Source organism: Scylla paramamosain, chromosome 25 (genome assembly GCF_035594125.1).
Source record: "Scylla paramamosain isolate STU-SP2022 chromosome 25, ASM3559412v1, whole genome shotgun sequence".
Taxonomy (NCBI): domain Eukaryota; kingdom Metazoa; phylum Arthropoda; class Malacostraca; order Decapoda; family Portunidae; genus Scylla; species Scylla paramamosain.
In genome coordinates this window covers 12,065,893-12,078,392 of record NC_087175.1, presented here as the reverse complement: position 1 = coordinate 12,078,392, position 12,500 = coordinate 12,065,893, and the positions used below count along the sequence as shown (strand labels likewise).

The 12,500-nt window shown below is 40.3% G+C and overlaps 1 protein-coding gene across 2 annotated transcripts in view; it reads left to right on the top strand.

Annotated features, from left to right (window-relative positions):
• Positions 1-12,500, top strand: part of LOC135113208 (glycine receptor subunit alphaZ1-like) — an 83,236-nt gene that overhangs the window by 4,017 nt on the left and 66,719 nt on the right. For both annotated transcript variants that reach the window (XM_064028349.1, XM_064028348.1), the window contains exon 2: positions 11,603-11,697. In XM_064028349.1, coding sequence (XP_063884419.1) covers positions 11,603-11,697 — 95 coding nt within the window. The remainder of the gene's footprint in view (positions 1-11,602; positions 11,698-12,500) is intronic.

Sequence of the window (12,500 nt, the reverse complement as noted above, 5' to 3'; positions counted from 1 at the left end):
TATATGTATACACATGGAGACAAAAGTAGATTTATATGTACTTATATGTATACGTATGCATCTCTGTGCAAGTGTTCACACTTTATGAATCTTTTGAAGACACTAGAGAGAACAAAAATTAAATAAAAACGTTTCTTTATTTAAATTTATGTATAAGAATTGCACTGTGTGGTCAGGTACGTATATGTCCATGAGAAAGTGTGTTCATGAATATGTTTAAGAAAACGTTGAGTGAGTTTTTTTTTTTTTTGCTTCATTCTTTTCTGAACTATGTATTTTAAACTTTATTTTAACCATACATATGCAAGCATTTTTTTTTTATGTGTGTGTGTATGTGGGGGGAGAAATGGGGGGAACGGGGGAGGTGGAAAGGAGGTAAACATAATGTATCAAATTGTTTGACCAAAAGTGTCTTATGTTGTATCTGACTTGTATCTGATACTCTGATATTGATGATTGTTACTTGCCAAGTTGACGATGATGCTTGGTGCGTTGGCAGCGTGGAGGACCGGTAGTGAGGCGGTGATTCTGATAGTTTGGATGTCGTAGGTATAAGTTGATGTAGTTGGTTTGTGGGAGTAAAAGACACGATGATGAGAGTTCTTCTGGATTTAAAAGTAGATTGTACACACTGGATTCGAGACGAAATTGTAACGTGACGAATGATTGTTCTCATTCTCTGAAGTGATATGAACGATGACTGAGCAGCGTCTCTCAAGACTGACTGTGACTGAGCGGAGCTGAGTGAGAGACCAAGACTGACTGCTCTTGACTGGGTGACTGACTGACTGTGACACTGACTCTCGAATGAACTCCAACTGGGACTGGGACCGAAATGTGACTGAGCTCCCTGAGTGAACTCTCTGACTGAACTGAGAGCTCGCTACCATGCGGGTTGTATTTATCTGAGCTAAGTGGATCGCAGGTAGTTTCCCTAATGACTGGAAATGGGTGTGAAATTCTCTTGAGATAGAGAAGGAAGACGAACGCAGACGTTATCCCTAAGGACTGGAAGTGGATGTGAAATTCCCTTGAGAGGCAGAAAATAGACTGGCTGGCCGAGGTACACGTAGGATGAATATATGAAATGGTGAATATACATATATATATAATAATAGTAATTTTTGAGACTGATACAATAATATTAATGAAATCTGAGCCACTCAATTAAATAAAATAATAAATAAATATATAAAAGAGCTTTGCGGATTCAAAGACACGGAGAGGAGAGTGTGTACCTTCATACCATGCTGCCTTGGAATGCCTTGATATTTAGATAATAAATAGCCTCGGTAACTTAATGTGAAAGTGTTAAGCTTAGCTGGAATAAAATGCGTAGGGTTTCGTTTGAGAAGAAACATTTTTTTTTTCAATTTTTTTTACGTTTTCCATTATTCTCTATTTCACGTAGATATAGACATATATATTTTTTTTTCCAAATAGTTTCTTGTCTAAACTAGATATATATTCAGTGATGATTTGTAAAACTCCATCATCTATTATCATGTAGAGTAGCGAGGTTCGTAAGTCCATGTAAGTTATCTTGAGGGCGGGGCGAGCTACCATTCTGACCCACGGCACAGCTATGGATGCCGTGAGGCAGAGGAAATGGCGTTACTCGCGATAAAAAGTTGTAATTGAAGGTGGAATGCTCATACTGGGAATAGGCTCTCTACATATAAACTTAACATTTCTTTCTTAGTTTTTTTCCTGTTCTGTTAAATGGAGAGGGGAATTAGAGTAGGGAATATTGAGTATGTTGGAGAACACCCGCTTTGTGCCGCTGTTAAGATGTTCAAATACTCTGACGTGTTATTGGCGCACGGAGGGAATCACTCGCCAGGGACAGAGTGACCAGCCAGGGGAGGAAATGGAGCCTTCCCTCACCCCTGTCTGCTGTGTTTATCCTTCACTTGAGCACCTGCACCACCTCTGCCCTTTCCACTCGTGTCCTGCAACGAGGTACTTACGCGCGCAGGCACACACACACACACACACACACACACACACACACACACACACACACACACACACACACACACACACACATAGATACACACACGTAGAGAGAGAGAGAGAGAGAGAGAGAGAGAGAGAGAGAGAGAGAGAGAGAGAGAGAGAGAGAGAGAGAGAGAGAGAGAGAGAGACACACACACACACACACACACACACACACACACACACACACACACACACACATATATATATATATATATATATATATATATATATATATATATATATATATATATATATATATATATATATATATATATATATATATATATATAATTCTTTCTTTTTATTTTTTTCACATCACTCGTCATTTGCACATTTATAGTTTATCTCGTTTCGTTCTATATATATTCATATTTTATAATTATTTGCTTTGTAACACACCAAGTCGTTAATTATGTTCTCATAAAACTTAATAATTGTTGTTCCTGTTCTAATTGTATTTACTGTTTCTTCATTTCTGTTTCATCACTTTGTTTATTTCACATCACCTCTTACTCCATAACCACACTCATTATTCATCTTTAAACTCAACCAACACACGTTCTGCATTTCACTTTATATCCAAAACATTACATTATTTCACATTTAATTCGATTTAATATTTATTAATAAGAAAATAAGAACAAAATTCAAATTGAAAGAAAAAAAAAAGAAAGGAACGAAAACCACATCGGTGCCCTCCGCCCAAACCCGGCAGCCCAATGATGCAGCATTTTCTAAACTCATCTTTCCAAAGTTTCCTGCATTTTTTCCTCGCTCATTTTGTGTCTCCATTGGTAAGGAGAAAAATTTGGTTCATGCAGTGTATATTTTCTTGGTGCGTTTTTTTTTTTTTTTTTTGTTTTGTTCCTCGTTGTTGGCCTTGTTGATTAAGCGATTTTTCTTCCTTCTTTATTACCCACATTGTCATTCTCCATTGTCGTGTTTTTGCTTAGAGAGAGAGAGAGAGAGAGAGAGAGAGAGAGAGAGAGAGAGAGAGAGAGAGAGAGAGAGAGAGAGAGAGAGAGAGAGAGAGAAAGAAAGAGAGAGTTACATAGAGAAACAGGCCACAATAGACCTTGCGGTTCTCACAAAGTGACCTGACCTAGGAATACTAAGGTGATAGTAGAAGAAAAGGACAGGAAAGCAGAAGGTAGGAAAGTTAGGTAGGAGACATTCATCAGATTACCAGCTTTGATAAATTAAGTGACGACAAGAGAGTGAAAGAAATTTCTCTAGATTAATTTTATTAATTCTCATCTTGATCTTACTTATGTTCCTCCTCCTCCTCCTCTTCCTACTTCACCTGTTATTTCTCTTCTCTTATTTCCTCTTCCAGAAACGTCTGTATTTCCTCTTCATCCTTTGTCTTCCTTTTCTATTCCTCCTCCTCCTCCTCTTCTTCTTCTCTCACCTTATTGGCAGGTCCTTCATTCTCGTCGTTGAAGGAGGAAGGTTATTGAGAGAGAGAGAGAGAGAGAGAGAGAGAGAGAGAGAGAGAGAGAGAGAGAGAGAGAGAGAGAGAGAGAGAGAGAGAGAGAGAGAGAGAGAGAGAGAGAGAGAGAGAGAGAGAGAGAGAGAGAGAGAGAGAGAGAGAGAGAGAGAGAGAGAGATGGTTTGAAGAATATATATATATATATATATATATATATATATATATATATATATATATATATATATATATATATATATATATATATATATATATATATATATTTTTTTTTATTTTTTATTATTATTATTTTTTTTTTACGTGAGAGGGGCATTGGACAAGGGGAATAAAAAAAAATGAAATAAAGTTTCACCAGGGTGCCACTCCCTCCCCCCAAAAAAATGTCAAAAAGGACCATCTTAAACTGGAGGATGAGTGTCTTGAAATATCTCAAGTCACAGGAAGGAGGAAATATAGAAGATGGGTTTTTAGAATTAACCAGAAAAAGGCATGAATGATCGAGAATACTGCTGAAATCTTTTGTAGATAGGCTGCGGGAGGAGGTGAGGCATGTAGTTAGCAAGACTGGAAGAGCAGTTAGCTTGAAATTAATGGTAAAAGATAGCAAGAGATGCAACATTAGGCAATGAAAGAGAGGCTGAAGACAATCAGTTAAAGGAGAGGAGTTGATAAGTCGAAAATCTTTTGATTTCACCCTGTCTAGAAGAGCAGTGTGACCGCAACCCCACCCCTGTTCCATACATGTGAAGCGTACTCTATACTCTATATACTTAATAGAAGCTGTTTTAGCTAGAGATGATAAGTGAAGTTTCTAGTTAAGATAATCAGTAGAGGACAGAGCAAAGTTGTTCATTGTAGAAGAAGGGGAGAGCTGAGTGTCAATGAAGAATAAAAGATAGTTATCTGGAAGTATTTTTCTTGTTGATAAATGGAGGAATCGAACATTGAGGCATTGAGCAATGCTAAGTTTGCTTTACCACAATCAGAAATTTTAGAGAGATCAGAAGTCCGGCGTTCTGTTGCTTCCCTTCATGAGCTGCTAATTTTCTGAATGGTTGGATGTCTGTGAAAAGACGTGGAAATTGCGGAATGGTGTCATCAACGTAGGAGCAGATAGAACAAAAAGTTTGGCTTAGAATATCATTGATGAATAATAGGAAGAGAGTGGGTGACGAGACTGAGAAACCCACTGTTAAGAGACTTTGGAGAAGAAAAGTGACCGTCTACCATAGCAAGAATAGAACATGAAGTTACAGAGGATTCAGGATAGAAACGGTAGGAGGCTAGCTTGGAAATCAAATATTTGTGCCAGACTCTATCAAAAATTTTAGATATGTCGATGGCAACAGCGAGAGTTTCACCAAAATCCCTAAAAGAGAATAACCAAGACTCAAAAATGAAAACCAGAAAATCACCAGGAGTGGCCACGACGGAACCCATTTTTGACGATCAGATAATAGGGTTGTGAAGTGATACTTGTTTAAGAATCTTCTCCTGTACAATACATTAAAAAAAATTGATGAGGCAGGTATACATTCATACATATATATATATATATATATATATATATATATATATATATATATATATATATATATATATATATATATATATATATATATATATATATATATATATATATATATATATATATATATATATATATATATATATATATATATATATATATATATATATATATATATATATATATATATATATATATATATATATATATATATATATATATATATATATATATATATATATATATATATATATATATATATATATATATATATATATATATATATATATATATATATATATATATATATATATATATATATATATATATATATATGTGTGTGTGTGTGTGTGTGTATAGAGAGAGAGAGAGAGAGAGAGAGAGAGAGAGAGAGAGAGAGAGAGAGAGAGAGAGAGAGAGAGAGAGAGAGAGAGAAAATATTAAAAGAAGTGTAGATGCGCATCCGCGCGCGCGCGCGCGTGTGTGTGTGTGTGTGTGTGTGTGTGTGTGTGTGTGTGTGTGTGTGTGTGTGTGTGTGTGTGTGTAAGAGAGCTGAATGAAAAATAGAGTAAAGATGATTCCGTGATGCTTATTTAGCCCTTTTTTTTTATCTGTTTATATTTGCAATCAAGTGCTTTCTCGAGTAAATAAAAGTCAAATTAAGGAAGATTTATTTAGGGAATTTTTCCACATTTGGCTCTGTCCAGTGTGGTTTTGCATAATACAACTTTATATAACACTAAACTTAATTTCTTATTTTTAATTACGGTTTGTCTTCAACAATATTTTCTGTCGTTTTTTCTGTGTTATAGAGAATTTTATTTAATTTTAGTTTGTGTTTATATATTTTTCTTTTACATCCGGGTATTATTTTTTTCTCTTTGCTGCACATTTATTTTTGTTTCCAGTATTTTCTTTGTTCTTATCTTTATCTTTCTATTATAACGATGTTAAATATTTGTTTTTTTTCAAGGATTGCATTCATCCTCACCCAGAGTATTGTCTCTTGAAGTCTTACTCTCGATTTCTACTTACATTTTCTTTCTGATTTGTTCTCTCTCTCTCTCTCTCTCTCTCTCTCTCTCTCTCTCTCTCTCTCTCTCTCTCTCTCTCTCTCTCTCTCTCTCTCTCTCTCTCTCTCTCTTAATGTAGGAGGGACACCTGCCAAGGGCAACAAAATCCAATAAAATAAAAGGTCTACTGAGATGCCGATGCCCGAATAGGGTCCAAAGCGGTAGTCAAAAATTGAAGGATAAATATCTTGAAACCTCCCTCTTGAAGGAATTCAAGTCATAGGAAAGTGAAAATACAGAAGCAGGCAGGGAGTTCCAGAGTTTACCAGAGAAAGGGATGAATGAAAATACTGGTTAACTCTTGCATTAGAGAGGTGTACAGAAAAGGGGTGAGAGAAAGAAGAAAGTCTTGTGCAGCGAGGCCGCGGGAGGTGGGGAGGTATGCAGTTAGCAAGATCTGAAGAACAGTTAGCATGAAAATAGCGGAAGAAGATACCAAGATATGCTGCATTGCGGCGATGAGAAAGAGACTGAAGACAGACAGTTAGAGGAGAGGAGTTGATGAGACGAAAAGCTTTTGATTCCACCATGTCTAGAAGAGCGATATGAGTGGAACCCCAACAGACATGTGAAGCATACTCCATACATGGACAGATAAGGCCCCTGTATAGATTTAACAGCTGGAAGGGTGAATAAAGAAAAAAATGGCGTAGACATCTCAGAACGCCTAATTTCATAGAAGGTCTTTTAGCTACAGATAAGATGTGAAGTTTCCAGCTCAGATTATAAGTAAAGGACAGACCAAGGATGTTCAGTGTAGAAGAGTGTTGAGTGTCATTGACAGTTGAGTGTCATTGAAGAAAAGGGGCTAGTTGTCTGGAATGTTGTGTCGAACTGGAGAAATTGAGTTTTTGAGACATCGAATCCAAGTTTGCTTTGCCCAAGTCAGAAATTTTAGAAAGATCAGAAGTCAGGCGTTCTGTGGCTTCCCTGCGTGAACTGTTTACTTCCTGAAGGGTTGGACGTCTACGAAAAAACGTGGAAAAGTGCAGGGTGGTATCATCAGCGTAAGAGTGGACAGAACAAGAAGTTTAGTTTAGACCATTGATGAATAATAGGAAGAGAGTGGGTGACAGGACAGAAATCTGAGGAACACCACCGTTAATAGATTTAGGAGAAGAGCACTGACCGTCTACCACAGCAGCAATAGAACGGTCAGAAAGAAAACTTGAGATGTAGTTACAGAGAAAAATATATGAGCTTTAGGAGAGTAGTTTGGATATCAAAGCTTTGTGCCAGACTCTATCAAAAGCTTTTGATATGTCTAAGGCAACAGCAAAAGTTTCACCAAGATCTCTAAAAGAGGATGAGCAAGACTCAGTAAGGAAAGGCAGAAGATCACCAATAGAGCGGCTTTGATGGAACCCATACTGGCTATCAGGTAGAAGATTGTGAAGTGATAGATGTTTAAGAATCTTCCTTTTGAGGATAGATTAAAAACCTTTAAATAGCCAGAAAATTAAAGTAACAGAACGGTAGTGTGAGGGACTAGAACGGTCACCCTTTTTAGCAGCAGGTTAGATGTAAGCAAACTTTCAGCAAGAAGGAAAGGTAGATGTTGACAGACAGAGTTGAAAGAGTTTGACTAGGCAAGGTGCAAGCATAGAGGCGCAGTTTCGGAAAACAATAGGAGGGACCCCATCAGGTCCATAAGCCTTCCGAGGGTTTAGGCCAGCGAGGGGATGGAAAACAAACCCTGAATCATCCAAGGTAGAGTTTTTAGCAAAGGTTTAAGCGAAGAGTTCAGCTTTAGAGATAGATGTGGTAGCAGTGGTGCCATCTGGTTGAAATAAAGGAGGGAAAGAAGAAGAAACAAAGTTATTGGAGATGTTTTTGGCTAGATGCCAGAAGTCACGAGGGGAGTTAGATCTTGAAAGATTTTGACACTTTCTATTAATGAATGAGTTTTTGGCTTGGAGAACAGACTTGGCATGGTTCCGGGCAGAAATATAAAGTGCATGAGATTCTGGTGATGGAGGGCTCAAGTGCTTTTTGTGGGTCACCTCTCTCTCATGTATATCACGAGAACAAGCTGTGTTAAACACAAGTTTGGAAGGTTTAGGTCGAGAAAAAGAATGAGGAATATACGCCTCCATGTCAGATACTACCTCTGTTAGGCGTATTTTAGGTTTGTCTCCAAGACAGTCAGGAATACGAGTAGGTTGTTGCACCAATTGCTTTAGGTCGTGGAAAATAGCAAAGTTAAAGGCTAGTTCACCAGGATAGTCAGTGAAGGGAGAGGAAAGCCAAAGCTGGTGGTGAACATTGAAGTCTCCTAGAATGGAGATCTCTGCAAAAGGGAAGAGAGTCAGAATGTGCTCCACTTTGGAAGTGAAGTATTCAAAGAATTTCTTATAGTCAGATAAGTTAGATAAGAGTTATACAACACAGATAAATTTAGTTTGAGAGTGACTCTAGTCATAGCCAGATGGAGGAAAACTCGGAAGATTCAAAAGCGTGGGTATGACAGCACATAAACGCAACTTCAAGCTTTGGATTAAAATGAAGATAGAAAAAATAGAAGTGAAAAGAAAAGGGGCTACTGTCAGTTGCCTCAGACACCTGTGTTTCAGTGAGGAAAAGAAGATGAGGTTTAGTAGACGAGAGGTGGTGTCCTACAGATTGAAAATTAGATATAAGTCCGCGAATGTTGCAAAAGTTAAATGAAAAAAAATTGAGGGGGATGTCAAGACACTTAGGTTCGATACCAGAAGACCAATCAGCACACTGCTTTCCTGTTATTAACTTTATTACGTTCTACATTCCCACTTTCTTTTCTCTAATTCTTTCAATCCCTCGCACACCGTACAGTTCGTTGATGATTTGTCGATTTGTACAAGAGTTGTACAGGGCACGTTACACTTTGCATTGTTATATGTCGTTAAGTAAATAATGGATTAAGTCTATATATTGTGCACTTTTATCGGATTAAATTCCACTTTTCCCCATGGCACTCTTTCAAAAGTCGAGTTTTGTTCACTACACCACTTGAGTGGATATATTCCTCGCCACCTCTTTACAGCCACCTTCACCTGTTGGGTAGACATCTCTCGCACTGAGGGTACTACTGCAGTGAACACATTCCACAGGAGAGACTTTGGCAGAGAAGTTCCTCTGGTACTGACTGGTGTGTGACCTCGGTACCCCCGACCTGCTCGTGGCTGGAGAGCACCGTTCTCGTGTCTCTCACAGGCTCTCGCGGGGGAGCCTTAGCCCTGCCAGGTGCTACATCTCCTGTACCTGAGTTTTGTGAAGGACCACCAGAGCAGCCACGTTCGAGCGGTACTCCAGTGTGTCCAGGGCAGGTATGTCACATAAGGGAGGAGAGCAGATGTTGCCCTCTATCAATCGCTGCGCACGCCGCTCCACAGGTGTGTTGCATCGCCGGACATCCATGCCAAGACCCATACTCCATGTGGGGAGTATGTGCCTTGCAGAGTGTCAGAAGGCCACGTTTATCCAGGAAGCCTGCCACTCTATGTAAGGCGGAGACCCGAAGGGGAACATGGAGGGCAATGTGTCATATGTGGTGGTCGAAGAGGACCTCTGCGTTGAAGTTTAATCCGTGGATCTTGACGTGGTCCTAGAATTGGAGGGTGATGGAGCCAAACCCCACCTTTCCCTTAACAGCTTGTGAATCTGCCGGGTACCGAGACACCACCATGGCCTGTGTCTTCTCAGGTGCAAAGCTCACCTGTCATCGCTCCCCCCACATCTGTATTGTTTGCCGTTGCTGGTTGACATCAACAACTGCTCGTTGGCTGTCCTGGCGACAATAAGAGCGGGAGAGTGTGCAGTTATCAGCCTATGCGGAGACTACTGGTAGAGTCCTAAGAAGATCGTCAATGCACAGGTTCCAGAGAACCGGTCCCAGCACAGATCCCTGAGGAACTGAGGCCCCTGCTGAGAGGTTCCTGGACTGCTGCCTGCTGACGAAAACATGGAGTGACCTGTCTTGGAGATAGTCACTCACCAGCATCAAAAGGTGACCTTGAATGCTTTCGCACGGAATTTTTCCAGCAAGCCCTTGTGCTACACACGGTCAGGCGTCCGCGATGTCGAAAGCGACGACAAGGGTATTCAAGCCGTTATCCAGGGAGTCTTGCCAGTCCCTGGAAAAAAACATAAGAAGGTTCGAGGTGGACCGACCAGATCTAAACCCGAACTAATGGTTGGACAGGAGGGATTTATCATCAAGGTGGTGGGTGAAGGTCTTCACCACTTTCCTCTCGAAGACTTTTCCAACCACAGACAGGAGGGAGATAGGCCTGTAATTAGCAGGGTCAAATCTGGACTTATTCTTATACACTGGAACCACACAAGCTTCTTTTCATATGGAGGGCCACGTATCTTCCCGGACATAGGAGGTGAACATCTCAGTGAGAGGTCATGCCAGCTCACTCGACCAGTGGCGCAGCACTTGTGAGCTGATGTCACTGGGGTCAGACACCTTCCTTAGGGCCACTGCTTCCAAGAGGTGTTCCACCCTCTCCTGTATCACTTCCACCGTTGTTACTGTCTCGTCACACTCCTGCACCAGCTGAGGTGGAGGCCTGTTTGAGCCAGCGACTGTCATTTTGGAAGAGAAAATGTCACCCAGCAGGTCTGCCTTCTTGCTGCTCGCCGCTGTGGTGCTGTCTTGCCTGGTGAGGGAAGGGATGGTTTCATGGTGACTGGTATCTTGCCCCTCCTTAACTAGGGACCACCAGGTTTTGTCACTTACCCCAGGTCCACACGGCTTAGAACGGAGATAATTTTCCCACCTCCTCTGTGCCCACTTGCTGGTGGCCGCCATGTTCCTGCATGCCTCGCGATGAAGAGCCTTGTTGGGGTAAGTTGGGTTCCTTCCTCTTGAAGCGGAACCACGCAGAGTACTTCTCTGCCGCAAGTCGACATCGATACCCGAACCACGACTGATCGGTGGTTCTCGACGTGTACTGGTGGTGAGTAACTTGCTGTAGTTGGAGAGACGAGTCGCTCAGTGAATGCCCTGGCCTTGGCGTTTTCACGTCCAGAGAGAAAGGCGCCCCAGTCCGTATGTTGCGGATCTCTCCTCAGCGAGGGCCAGTCTGCTCTGTTCTACAGAGCGGGAGATGGCTTCGTCTTGCACCAGACCCACGTCAGTCCGTATCAGAATGATGGCATGGTGGTCGGAGCTCCCCACCTGGCCAAGCTGGTGACAAGTGACGGTGCCTTCACCCATGAACAGAGTGTTCCACCATGTTGATGGGTTGGGAAAATGACGGTCTGTCAGTCCCTACACCTGCCTCATCTCAGCAATCACACGTCTGAGAATGTGTACTTGCCTTTGTTCTGTCGCCCTTGTGTTGCAGTCCCCCCTCATCTCTCTCTCTCTCTCTCTCTCTCTCTCTCTCTCTCTCTCTCTCTCTCTCTCTCTCTCTCTCTCTCTCTCTCTCTCTCTCTCTCTCTCTCTCTCTCTCTCTCTCTCTCTCTCTCTCTCTCGTTTCATTCTTCAGGGGCACCATTTACTCATTCCTTACTGCTTACTCAATACTTCTATCATCTGAACTCCCCTTCGTCTCTCTGCAGGGCTGCGGGCGAGGACGAGTCCCTGCTAGAGATTACGGACATCCTTCCCGAGGACACCAAGAGCTATGATAAGATGAGGCCGCCACAGTCACAAGGTGAGCCTCACGTTTTACTTTTTTTGCCTGATTCTTTCATTCAGAAAACGTTCTAGTCCTTCACATTGCTTGTTATATTCAGAGTTTCAGTAGTTTACTGCAGGTTTTTTATTTTTGTTATCTTTGTTTTGCGTCATGCAATTTGAAATCATTAAGAATCCAACAACTAAATGCAAGGAAATTATTCTGCTTTAGACATATTATATAGCAGATTTAAGACAAGCTATTTTGTCGTGTTCTTTATTCTATTTAACCCCGCAGGAATGTATTCAACGATGAATATTGCCTGAGCTTATTATAATTCATTAGGAGTCCACTGTAGAACAAAGGGCTTCTCCATCGTACTCCGATCATTCTTTGGCTGCTAGGACATTTTAGGGATGTGAAGAGTCGAGGGTTGGGGAAGTTGTCAGATGACACCACACTGTCTTAGGGCATCTTAGCGTGGATTACAATAGATCTGGCTCTTTTCAATAGACCTGCCTAGTATGTCTGCACCTGTTTGGTTTAACTGCACAGGGACTGCTGCGTGTAGACCTGACGGTTTCATCCAGCTTCCCATATTTTCTTATGTTTTTATGTTCTTATATTTTAAGGTACGTTGACCCTTGCTACACGGATATATATATATATATATATATATATATATATATATATATATATATATATATATATATATATATATATATATATATATATATATATATATATATATATATATATATATATATATATATATATATATATATATATATATATATATATATATATATATATATATATATATATATATATATATATAA